The following is a 13,984-nucleotide window of genomic DNA, read 5'->3' on the forward strand; positions in this document are numbered from 1 at the left end:
GAGCAAAAAAGGTTCAGCACTTGTATTACCAAAATACAAAACACTACAAAAAAATAAGAAAATAAATAATACAAATTATATATATTGGGATGATCCCAATAAGCTTGTCAATCGTCTTCAATTACTTGAAGCTTCAGAAAAAGCTGGCAATAATAGTCACGCTAATGAAATTCTTTCAATTATTGAAGAATTAAGAGAACCTGGTATTATTTATTAATATATATATTTTCATTCAGTCGTTAATGTACAGTCATTAAAAGGACATTGGAGTGGAATAATGTCTAGTGTTGATATATTCGGACGTCAATTATCAAATAAACGAAAATATTCTATCGGAGGAAAAAGTGATGGCGATGCAGGAAGAGGACCACCTGGAGAAGGTTTCAAATTTACAGAAGACGGAAATTATGATATTGCAGAAAAAAAATTATGTCACATTGCCGATGCTCAAGACATGAATGATGCTGTCTCAAAAAAAGTAGCACTGATTCTGATTAAAAATGAAACTAATAATCTTCTTCGAATAATGCAAGAAGATAGTCAAAAATATAACACTGTAGTCATTAGTAAATTGACAATCAAAGTGGATACATTGCAAAAAAGTGTTGAAAAATAACGTCATTTATTAGATGAGCTGAGTACAGAAGTTGCAAGTATATCTCACTATTTGACAAAAACTTTGGGAGTACGTTTAGAAGATCAAAAATCAAAAAATGAATGAAAAAACAGAAAATAATAAAAAAGAAGACAATAACTATTTGAGAAGCGTTGTGGCACAAGCCTGCTCGCAGATATTATCAAAGTAGACATGTTGACATTAAAGCTCTTGATGAAACATGGCAATGTGATCTTGTCGACATGAGTGCATATGCTTCCGTAAATGAAAATTACAAGTTTATACTTACAATAATTGATAATTTTTCCATATATGCATTTGCTGTACCACTAAAGACAAAAAGTGCAAAAGATGTTACTGCAGCGATGAAATCTGTTTTCCTGGAAGGTCGATATCCAAAAAAACATTTACATATCGATCAAGGCAAAGAATTTTACAACAGTGACTTTAAGAATCTCATGAAAAAATATAATATAAATATGTACTCAACATATATTACTTTAAAAGCAAGTACAGTCGAAAGGTTTAATAGAACCTTGAAAAATCAAATGTGGGAAAGATTTACATTCCAAGGCAGTTATAAATGGTTGAGTATACTTCCTGAATTGATTAGAAATTATAATAATACAAAGCACAAAACTATAAAAATGAAACCAAAAAATGTAACTAAAAACAATGAAAAGGATATATTGAGGGGAATATATCATAATCAAAATCGAATGTTTTGTGTCACATGTGTTGAAAAAAAAATTTAAAATTGTCGATAAAGTGCGAATAAGTAAATATAAAAAAATTTACGAAAAAGGCTACACTCCCAATTGGACAACTGAAGTTTTTACAATCACAAAAGTATTGAATACAATACCGATAACTTACAAGCTTGCTGACTATCAAAATAACAATGTTGAAGGATGTTTTTATTAAGAAAAACTGAGTCCAGTACGCTATCCAGATATATATCTTGTTGAAAAAATTTTAAAAAAACGTAAAAATAAAGTACTTGTAAGATGGTTAGGTTTTGATTCTGATCATAATACATGGGAAAATGAATCAGAATTATGAATAATCATATTTGCAATGTATATAGGTATAAGAACTTCTCAATAAAAAATTGTAACAAAATAAATTTTTCAAATATAATTTATTTATTGAATATTGTGTGTATAGGCTCAGGCCAATTTTCTAATAATACAACTTGATTATTTTTTCCAATACGTTGGAATGTTAAAACTTTTCTTTTAATACCATCCTCTAATTCAAGGAACTTTTTTTTATTATACGAGACCGATTACGCGCCTTCGGCGCGTGTTTGCATATATATATTTTTTTTTTCGCATAAATATTATGCTGTCTTTTTCGGTGTTTATTTTTTTTCAAATTTATTTTTTCGTAGTTAAATACTCAGTCATCAAAAAGTCCGTTTGCAACAGCGTAGTACATCTATGTTTTAATAATTATTTTTCGGCGCCATTGTTCTCTCTTCATCTTCGCATAATACGCGCATGTGTATGATCATTCTCATTCAACTAATCATTCTCATTCAACTCATTGTATTTTAAAATAATAAACACCAGAAAGATAGCATGCAGTGGCGTCGAACAAATAATTCTTATAAAATGAGAATTAAAACATGGTTGATCCAGCCTCTCATGTCCTTCGCTGTTGCAAACTGACTTTTTTCTAACTGCGCATTTAATTGCGCATGAGCGAAAATAAACAGGAAAAAGAATGGCTGCTTTCTTTCATGAACTTAATGTTCACATATATGTAATACTACTATATTGCTAATATGGCCGCTTTGTGTCTCTAAAGGCAAGAGCGTCGACGATATTTCCTTCTTTTTTCAGAACAGTAAAAAATGAGAAAGAGTAGGGAGCGTAGGGAGGGTTCGGATTAACTCGACAACTCACCAACACAATGTATACATATGTATATGTATATTGTATACATATGTATACAAATATATTTAAATGTACGAATAATTATATTATTTGAATAATAAATATTGAATAAAGTAAAATAATTTTTTTCATTCATTTTTTTTTTTTTTCATTTAGTTATTTCAATTATTTTAAAATATTTTATTTTATTTATTTAATATACGTGAGAAAGTAAAAATAGTATTGGTGAGTTGTCGAGTTAATCCGAACCCTCCCTACGCTCCCTACTCTTTCTCATTTTTTACTGCTCTGAAAAGAGAAGGACATATCGTCGACGCTCTTGCCTCCAGAAAAGCTCCACTTATTGGGAAGATAGGATGTTAGCAATATAGTAGTATTACATATATGAATGTTCAGAACATTGATGTGAATTATTAAAATGGCTGTGTATTGGCGCCGGTATTATATTTATATTTTTCTTGACAATTGTGTACTAAGTACTAACCTAAAAATATATGCAATGCCAGTGGTTGCCGGCGCCAATGCACAGCCATTTATAAAAAAATAAATAATTCTGCGCATCTGCGCCTACGCGTGCGCTGATGGAGATCACATCAATGTTCTGAACATTAAGTTCATGAACGAAAGCAGCCATTAGGTGCTTTCTTTAGTGTATTTATTTTTTTTCACTTTAATGCGCATGATCACGCGCATGCGTATGTCATGCAAACTTAGAGAAAGAACAATGTCCTTTTTATAATCTTGATGATCAGAGCTTAGTTTAGTTGTTGTACTTCTGACGGCAACACAACACAATTTAAATGTTTTTCTTCAAATTTTTGAATTTTGAATCTATCTCGAGAGAGAGATAAATTAAAAGCTTCAATATTTTGATACACACTGCTTTTTTATATTTTTATGACACAACACAGTATAAATACTTTGTGAAAGCTTTTAAATTTTTTATGTATCTCGAGTAAGAGATAGATCAAAAGCTTCAATATTTTTAAACACACTTTTTTTATTTTTTGATTTATTTGTAACTAATGAAAAATTGTGATGCTCATTTTTTTATTAGAAAAAAATTAATTAAATAAATTATATACAAAAGATGAGGTTAAAAAAATTATTTATTATATTTTTTACCAAAAAATAATTTGAAGAATCTCAAAGAAAACATAATGGTAGACTAATTTTAGCAGACTTTATTATTTAAATGTCATTTTATTCAATACAAAGAATAATAATTTTTATTTCTATATTTTTATTTTATTTCAATACATAGAGTATATATAATTGATATTTATAAATAATATATATATATTTACATATTTTTTTAATTATCAATAATCAATATTTTGATTATCAATTATCTCGAATTTTTTTCAATAATTTATTATATGTAATTAATTGAGTACAAATATATTATTAATTTAAATATCATCATTTTCATTATCAATTTTTTGACGTTTAACAACAGCAGATAAACGTTGAAAACTTTTTCTGACTTGTGAAATTGGCAACGTTTTTTCTTCTAACACATCCACGTCGTCCATATCTTTTACCTGAAAAATTGGTATTTCTGAAAATATAAAAATTAAAATTTTTACAAACAATAATAAATTAAGAGAAAATAGTATACAAAAGTGAATGCCTACGATCATCGTAAATGACTCCACGCATTTTAACAGCAACACCAATTTTTAAACGTTCATCTTCTTTTGGATAATTGACAATTTTAACCAACACGTAGTTTTCTTTGTGATCAACAATTTTTCCTAAGCCATGAGACTTCTCTCCTTCTTCCATTAATAACATTGATTTTAAATAAGCTTTAACTTCTGAAAAAAAAAGAATAAATAAAAGGGATCAATAAAATATATTTTTTCAATCTAAAAATAATTAAAATTCATATATTATTACCAATATATTCAATTTTTGTTTTTAACAAATTTTCCAGTTCAACATTTTGATAATCAATATGCGTTATTTCTGGTTGAACAAAAAGACCATGTGTAATCATCTTACTTGAATCTTGATAATTAAATTCTAAAATATGAATATTGTCTTTTGGATTACGGAATTTTGGGTTAGATGTTGATAAATTACCTCCAAGAATTTCCAAAAAGTATATTTTTATTAAATATTTTAAAGATAAACCACGAAATCATCAGTATTTTTAATTAATTTATAATTCATTAAATAAACGATTAAAAAATTCGTACACTGATTCACTTTTATTATTATTATATAAAAAAAAATATTGAGACACACACACTTTTATTTATTTATTTTATTATACATAGTAACCACGTAGCAACCAAATTCTAATTTTTTTTATTGAAAAAAAAAAAAAAAAAGAATATATTTACGACATTTATTTTTTCTATTTCATCATTTATATCATTTATAATAGGATTTAATATTTCCAAAATCAACCGATACATGCAGCGAAAGGAGCGAAAGTTTGTGATAGCTTATGCTGCATTCACGCGTAGTCTTTGTAAACGTACCCACAAAAATGTCACTACACACACAGTCTACCACGTTTTTTCATTTTAAAAAAAAATAGTAATTTTTATTATCTATTATTCACTTCTAATATTTTTATTTTATAAATATTATAATATTACGTCATACTGATTTTTTTTTATATTATTTAAATATATTTTTTGATGATAAATCACGCATTTTTATATGATAAAAATACGTAGTAACCACGTAGCAACCAAAGTTGTTTTATTATGTAGTTATTTTATTAAAAAAAAAAAAAAAAAAAATGAATATATTTACGACACTTTTTTTTCTGTTTTATTATTTATAATAGGATTAATATTTACAAAATTGGCCAATGCATGTCGATTGCCGTTAAAATTTGTGATAACTTATGTCACATTTACAGGTATGGTCTATGTAAACGACCCACAAAAATGTCAAGTATCACACACACCAACACACACAATCTACAACGTTTTTTTTATTTGTTAAATAAACTTTTATTATCTATTATTCACTTCTAATATTTTCACTTTATAGATATTAATAATATCATATTATAATATCACGTCATACTAATTTTTTTTTATATAATATTTAAATTTTTATTATTTAAAATATATTTTTTGATGATAAATCACACACTTTTTATGATTAATAAGACGTAGTAACCACGTAGCAACCAAACGTTTTGGAAAAAATCTTTAAATAATCAATATATTAATATATATTAATATTTAAATGATATTAATATTTAAGTAATAAACTAAAAGTTAAATAAATATATTCTGATCAATGTTTTAATTAATATTTTACTTCTCTTCAACGACAACGACACAACTGTGAATAAGTATGACTGCCAACCGCTTGAAAAAAAAACAAACATAGCAACCACACAACAACACGTAGCAACCACATAACACGTAGTAACGTGTTAGTGTGAGAGAGAAAACGATAAAATATTAGTTATAAACAAATGCTAAAAACTTTCGACCAATCATATTACGAATAAAAAATTTCGACCAATCATATTACGAATAAAAAGCGGTCAAGTGTCCTTTTTATAATAGGAAAAATAATATTCAGCATTATTTTTCGGTAAGAAAACAGTATATTTATTATTTATTTCGACTGATAGTCTTGCACCAGACTTTTTTCCACAGTAACTTTGAATTTTTGTTACAGCATAGTAAACATCTTTTGTCAAATCTGTCAATAATTTACAATTTTTTGAAAGTCGCTTAGTCTTGGTGTTTATCAGTTTTATATTATAATCATTTTTTCTGTCTAGATAATAATAATTACATTTGAAGAAGAGCTCACAAACTTTCTCTAATTTTTCTCGTTTTATGAGAAAATGAACTCACATTTGTTGTATTTTCCTCCCGAAAAAAGAAGATCCAAGCATCCATCGATCGCTGCTTTCTCGATTTTTGTAAAATAATCATTATTTTTCATAAACTTGGCGATTCTGCTGGGGATGGGACACGATAAATCGCATGTTAAAATAACAAAATTTGATTTTTCCGGTCAAGTCTGTATTACCGACACATGGAGATTGGGAATTCAAACCATAAAATAATATATGGGACATAAGACATGAGACATGAGGCATGAGAAATCGCACGTTAAAATAAGAAAATTTTTCCAAATCTGTATTACCGACACATGACAATTAGGATTTCACACCATCAAATGACAAATTTCTTTACCATCTCTGCATTATCAACAACTGGGAATTTAAATGACAAATTTCTTTACCATCTCTGTTTTACCGACCGAGTTGCAGTCCCCTGTACCCTCGCCGATCTAACCTTTTTCGACCACCCTCTGATCCAGAACTCTATTAGGTACTCTACTGCTGTCGACTGAGTGCTACATTGGAGAGTCGAGCCATCTGCTAGGGAAAGTAATATTTTTATTGTAATTTTACTGTAGAATCAGTGCTATGTGTCTGTGATTTGAGATAGTTCAACTTTCGACATCATACAACTAAGTTGTATAATAATATTGTACCACGTCCATATATATAAATATATATGTGGCATTCTTAGCCAAGTCACGGGGTTTGCGGCCTGACCCTCTGCGATTTCGCTCATTTTTTGATATGTTGTAGATTTTGGCCTTAAAAAAAACCCGTATTTTTTTTTTTTTTTCTTCGATTTTTGAGGGCGCCACCATCGAATTTCAAGATATCTAAAATAGTACCATTTTTTTTTTGATGGATTTTTCATCACAGATTTGAGGACGCAAAACAAGTATTTTAAGCCCTTCATTAGACTGGGCACTCAATGGGAAGTATTTTTTTTCGATTTTTGAAATTTCAATTTTTGAAAAAAAAAAGTTTTTTTTCTTAATTTTATTTTTTTTTTAGATGTAAAAAAAAAAAAGAAAACGAAATTTACTCTTATGAAATTTCCAATTTCTTTTTAGTTTTTGAGAAAAACCACAACAAATCGAGAGTAAAAAAACAAACTATATGGTTTTTCTCAAAAACTAAATAGAAATTGAAAATTTCATAAGAGTAAATTTCGTTTTCTTTTTCGTTCTACATCTAAAAAAAAAATAAAATTACGAAAAAAAAATTTTTTTTTTCAAAAATTGAAATTTTAAAAATCAAAAAAAAATACTTCCCATTGAGTGCCCACTCTAGTGAAGGGCTCAAAATACTTGTTTTGCGTCCTCGAATCTGTGATAAAAAATTTAGCAAAAAAAAAATGGCGCTTTTTGAGATATCATGAAATTTGACGGTGGCGCCCCCAAAAATTGAAGAAAAAAAAAAAAAAAAAATACGGGTTTTTTTTTAGGCCAAAATCTACAACATATCAAAAAATGAGCGAAATCGCCGAGGGTCAGGCCGCAAACCCCGTGGTTTGGCTAAGAACGCCACATTTGCATCATTATTTTATTATTGGCGATAAAACAACCAAGCCAACCTGTCACATACGAGCCAAATTCAAGGTCAACCCAAGGTACACGCTGTCACCAGATTTCTAAATTAAAATATATCACAACAAAAAACCTTTTTCTACAAAGAGTTAGTGTCAAAATTGAATAGTATCATTGGTATTATCAAGAAAAATTAACGTGCATAATTAAGTCTGAATTGGGAAAAAATTTTAAACTTGACCCCACCTGATGTAAAATATATGTCTTAAATACTGAAATCTTATTTGGGAAAAACCAGGTGGGGTCAAGTTTAAATTTTTTTTTTTTTTTCAATAGTTCAGACTTAATTACATGCGTTAAAAATATGTATTTCTTTCTTGAATTATTAGTGTCATATCTACATTAATATACTTACAATTATAGTGACAATTTCGAACACTTGACTCTTTTTTGTAGAAAAAGCTTTGTTTTTTTTCTTTGTTGTGATATCACATCTTTTTGTGAAGTTATTTGGTCATATCGAATTGAAAATTATCATTTTGTAACTTTGACACATTTACACATTTGTTTTGAGTTGATCGATACGTACTTCACAAAAAGTTATTTCCAAAAAAACAAAAGAATCTCTTGATAATAATAAAATATAGAAAAGTAAAGAGAGAGATATAGCGAGTAATAAGAAAGTATGAGAGAGATAAAAAATTTCTGTCCTTAAACGTAAAAACGCACAGTCGAAAAATTCATTTAATTATTAAAAATAAAATAAACGATTAAATAATTTGGTTTTTTTTTTATAGCAAAGCTTGATACAATAGAATTTTAAATTATAAAAATCATTTATTTTTATCGTCATTATCATATTTTAAATAAATTTTTAAAAATTAGTGAGGGATGAGGTTACCTCTATTTGATGTATATTAGGCTCGGTAGTGTTTACATATGCGCTTTCATTTTTTTTTTTTTTTTCGGTATTATTATTTTTTTTCTCACACTTGACACGAGGCACTACCGTGCCTCTCGATCCAACCAATGTAAGTACCTTTTAAATAAATTTAAACCAGTGTTTGTTTCGCGAATTTATCACAATTGTGTAGTTAAAATTTTGTAAAAGCCACGCGTCATCGTAGCGTCGATGTAGAGTCAGTGATTTATCTAATGAATCGACTGGATTGCTTCTCAATCCCGTCGTGTATATTTCGGGCTTCGTATCTAATTATTTGACGGGTCGTTTGCATTTAAATAATTTTTATTCTCTGACACCACCACGACTGCATGGTTTTAGATTCTCTCTTTTCAAGCGACGCGCGAATATTTATAAGTGGATTAATTAATTTAGTGTTGTTTGTATCGCATTTTTCATGTAAGGGTGACTTGTATCATGCTGAAATAAATTGTGCTCCGATTTTTCTTAAATTGCAAGCGTTGTTTAAAAATATTTTTATTGTATGATTGTCTTATATTTTCGCGTATTTTTCAGGTTCCTTTTTACCTCTGCTTACATTACGCAAATTTATCTCCCTATCCTTCTAATGTTTTCTTAAATAAGCAGGAAAAACAGGGTTACTTTAATTACATATCTAGCAGGGTTATTTTATAGGGCAATATTGGGTTGTCTAATAAGTAATCCGGTTACGATATTTCAGAACTATATATATATTTGAATACTATAAAATTTCTGGTTTTTGGTTTGGTTTCTGGTTTTTTTCAAAAAATGAATTGACGAATAGAAGGACGTCGGAGTTAACTCGATGAAACTTAGAAAAAATAAGAAGCCCTGTGGTCTAGTGGTCAAGGCGTTTGCCCGGTAAGCAAAAGGCCCTGGTTCGATTCCCGGCGGGGGAACTTCGTTATTTTTTCTAAGTTTCTGGTTTTTTTTTCAAAAAATGAATTGACGAATAAAAGAACGTCGGAGTTAACTCGATGAAACTTAGAAAAAATAAGAAGCCCTGTGGTCTTGTGGTCAAGGCCTTTGCCCGGTAAGCAAAAGACCCAGGTTCGATTCCCGGCGGGGGAACTTTGTTATTTTTTCTAAGTTTCTGGATTTTTTCAGTTTATATTTAGTAAATAAAATGTAAATTTATTAATATTTTAGATAGTACCTACACATCCAGAATCCATGCAAGTGTGGAACATTTTAATGGATGACCATGGATCAGGAAAGGTATATATTGCCTGTACTTTTTGGTTTTTTATGTCTAAAATATACAAATTATACAAGTGTAAAATTCATACAATTAATTATTTAATTGAGTCTTTAATTTAGAAAATGTTTTGTACATTATTCTTCCAGACTATTTTGGTGGCATTTGCATGGTGCACTAACTCCAACCAGGGGACTTATTGTTCAATTTTGAATTATTTAAAGCAAAAAGCTCCCGGCTTAGAAAAAAGCTTGGAAACTATTTATACTGACTTTGAGCAGGCCGCTATTCTTGCATTCTATTATAAATTCCCTCAGGTCAAAATACAAGGATGTTGGTTCCATTCAAGACGACTAGAGACCAGGAGAGTAAACTTCGGTGGTGGGGGTGGGACCATATACGTCGGGATCCAGCTAGAGCCACTTTACCTTACCAGACAAAAATTCGGCTAATTGATCGGTCTTTTCCGGGCTTTCCGAACTTGAAATAATAATATGAATAATATGTGTGTTTACAATTTGAAGTGGTGTATGTAAAGTTCTAAATATCATCAAAAAAAAAAAAAAAACAGTAAAGAAGTAGTAAATAATTAAAGCTCACTTTGCTATTAATTTAATATTATTAATTGAAATCAAATATTTTATATTTCAAAATTATAAGCAAATGTCATACATTTGTGTGTATTTAAAAATTAAATTAATATACAATTGAATTTGTGAAATTTCATTTGACGTATTATTTACAATTGAAAGGTATCGAATAATATGTAATCATAAAGCTCATATTTGTATCTTAACATAGTGATATTTTATCAAGAATATTTATAATTTTCTGAACATCACTTGTTGATTTCAAAGGTCTAAATTTTATCCAATCAATAAACTTTCTACCATGAGTTATTTTTACTTTCAAATCAGGGCAAACAACACAGCTAAGAAGAGTAAAATCGCTTTGGATTTTGGTATAAATTATAGTATTTCCTGATGTAACAAGCCTTCCCCCCGAGTTTTTTTTTGTAATATTTAATTAATAAATAATCAACTAAACCACGAGAGAAGAATTGTTGATTGAGACTGTCAGTTGTCGTTGAGTTATGTTGTATTATTTTGACAGACACACTACTACAAAATCCACATATTTGATTATTTCAAGTTCGGAAAGCCCGGAAAAGACCGATCAATTAGCCGAATTTCTGTTTGGTAAGGTAAAGTGGCTCTAGCTGAATCCCGACGTATATGGTCCCATCAAAAGCTACCCCCACCACCGAAGTTTACTCTCCTGGTCTCTAGTCTTCTTGGTTCCATTATTCTCAAGTAAATATATATAAAAAAAATACAATATATATATAAAATTTTTTATTTGTTAAAAATTTAATTAATACATGTAATAAAACAATTTGTAATAAAAAAAAGACCTGGTAACGTTTGTTGGGGCGTGTTGCCGCGTTACCCGTTGAAAATTAAAAATTTTCAATACTCCGGCTAGGGCCATGGTTATCTTAATTTTTCAGATATAATAAAATTATGGTTTTTAAATAAGATTTTATAAAATTATTCAAAAATAAATTTTTATGTTTATTGATAAGTTTAGCGATAGAGTTTTTTGAGACGCAAAATAAGAGCCGATTACGAAGTTTTTAATCCAATTCTATGTTGAGTTATTTATTGCGTAATTTTTCAAAATTGATTGAAAATGCTATAACTTTCAGGATACTGAAGATAAAGACATTGTATTAGGCTCAATTGAAAGTTATTACTACTGGCGAATGGCTAAGGAATCGGTGTATTTTACCTGTTAATTTCTGAGCAATTAATGTAGCCAAAGAAATTAACAGGTCAGTCACATATTTTTTTCAGCCATTGGTCGTATATATATCTTTTATTATATATCTTTTATATATCTTTTTTTTTTTCTAATTTCAAGGTTTTTATTTTCTGCTACAAAAACTATTGTTCAGAGTAGGAAAAGTCCATGTTGCGGGCGATAGAGTTTGCAAAAACGCATTTTTTAAGCCTAAAACGAAGTCTTTAGCTTAATTTTTTTACGAGTTATTGATGGCGCCATTTTGTCATTTTTTCGGACCGCCATATTTGAAGTTATTATCAACATGGAGACTTCGTATTAGGCTTAAAAGAAGCGTCATCAAAAGATCTAGTGCTTTTTTAAAAATTTTGGTTCTATGATGCATACTTTTTAAGAAAAAAAAAAAAATGTCTTTTTTTTTTTTTTAAATTTTAAGGTTTTTTTTTTTTTGGTTCAAAAACTATTGTTCGGAGCAGAAAAAGTCCATGATCCGGGCGATAGAGTTTTCAAGAACGCATTTTTTGAACCTAAAACGAAGTCTCTATTTCGATTTTTTTACGAGCTATTGTTAGCGCCGTTTTTTGTTTTTTTTTCGAACCACCATATTTGGAGTTATTATCATCATAGAGACTTTGTATTAGGCTCAAAAGTAGCTCCTTCGAAAGATCTAGTGCTTTTCAAAAGACTTCTGCTCTATGTTGCATACTTTTTGAGAAAAAAAAAAAAATGTCTAGTGGTCAAGGCATTTGCCCGGAAAGCAAAAGACCCGGGTTCGATTCCCGGCGGGGGAACTTCGTTGTTTTTTCTAAGTTTCTGGTTTTTTTCAAAACTTAGAAAACTATGTCTTTTTTTTTTTTTTAATTTCAAGGTTTTTTTTTTTTGGTTCGAAAACTATCGCTCATGGCGAAAAAAGTCCATAATGCGGGCTCTAGAGTTTTTGTAGACGCATTTTTTGAGCCTAAAACGAAGTCTCTATCTTGATTTTTTTTATAAGTTATTGCTTGCCTAATTTTTTGCACCATTGAAAAAATTTTTGTATAAACGTCTGTCTTTTTTTTATTTGAATGCTTATCCATTTTTAAGAAATAAAACATGATAGAGAAATATCTAAAGATCATATCGACCCTCGTAATTTATGCTCTCAGATTCATAGTTTAGATGGCATTTAATTTAGAACAAAGAACAAACATTTTCCAAAAATCGATTTTTCCATTTTTTTTTCTAAAACTTTTAGTCACAGGGAAAAATTTTATGATGGTTTTTGAAGAGTTTTTCGAGGCGCTTCTTGTGAGCTACGAACGAACTTTCTAAGTTTAGTGGTTCAAAAGTTATAGACTTTTTTTTTTTTTTTTTCGTTGATAAATCCAATACTGCGGCTGAGCCTATGGCTCCTAGCCTCCGTAAAAATTTTTAATGTGATTTCAGCAAATTTTTTTAATAAATGTAAAAATTTTTTTTGGGATTCAGAAATTCATCCTTAAAACCTGAAAAATATTCACTTGAACGTAAAAAAAAAATTCCATTCTTATCGCATTTATTATTGAAAAAAGCTATTCAAATATTATGAATTTTTGATAGGGAATTTCTATCGAATCAACAAAAAATCGATAGTCAGCGTACAAGACGTGGACATGAAATTTATCATGATCATCGACAGGAGCGTTGAATCGATCAGACCTAAAAAAAGATCGTCGCATATCAGCGAAAGAAATCGACTGTAAGCATACAAGTCACAGCAATTAAAAGTTTTATCGATAGAAGTATCGAATTAATCAGGCAAACAAAAAAGACCATCGCAAGCGAGTTCTGAATTACTTTTATAAATAATTTTATAAATAAAATACATGTAAATTTATTTTTCAAAAATACAAATGTCCAAGAAAAAGCAGTAGCTAAGGAAAAGATGTAGCTAAGGAATTGAGGTTGCCAAAGAATTATGTTTCGAGGAAATAATTCCTTAGCTACATCTTTTCCTTAGCTACTGCTTTTCCTTGGACATTTTTTATTTATTTTATAAATAAAATACATGTAAATTTATTTTTCAAAAATACAAATGTCCAAGAAAAAGCAGTAGCTAAGGAAAAGATGTAGCTAAGGAATTGAGGTTGCCAAAGAATTATGTTTCAAGGAAATAATTCCTTAGTCACATTAATTCCTTA

At 28.9% G+C, this 13,984-nt stretch overlaps 1 protein-coding gene across 2 annotated transcripts in view; it reads right to left on the bottom strand.

The window, feature by feature from the left end:
* Window positions 1-3,611: 3,611 nt before the first annotated feature.
* The window catches only part of LOC122849176, a 29,955-nt gene continuing 19,582 nt past the window's right edge, over window positions 3,612-13,984 (bottom strand). The window contains exons 2-4 of one of the 2 annotated variants that reach the window (XM_044147776.1): window positions 4,420-6,892; window positions 4,155-4,337; window positions 3,612-4,078 (exon numbers count right to left, since the gene is read on the bottom strand). In XM_044147776.1, the coding sequence (XP_044003711.1) occupies window positions 3,930-4,078; window positions 4,155-4,337; window positions 4,420-4,519 (432 nt within the window). In that variant the 5' untranslated portion in view covers window positions 4,520-6,892 and the 3' untranslated portion in view covers window positions 3,612-3,929. Of the gene's footprint in view, window positions 4,079-4,154; window positions 4,338-4,419; window positions 6,989-13,984 lie in introns of those variants that run through there. The other variant, XM_044147775.1, reaches the window with a different exon arrangement.

The sequence above is a fragment of the Aphidius gifuensis genome, linkage group LG2 (assembly GCF_014905175.1).
Source record: "Aphidius gifuensis isolate YNYX2018 linkage group LG2, ASM1490517v1, whole genome shotgun sequence".
In the NCBI taxonomy this organism is placed as follows: domain Eukaryota; kingdom Metazoa; phylum Arthropoda; class Insecta; order Hymenoptera; family Braconidae; genus Aphidius; species Aphidius gifuensis.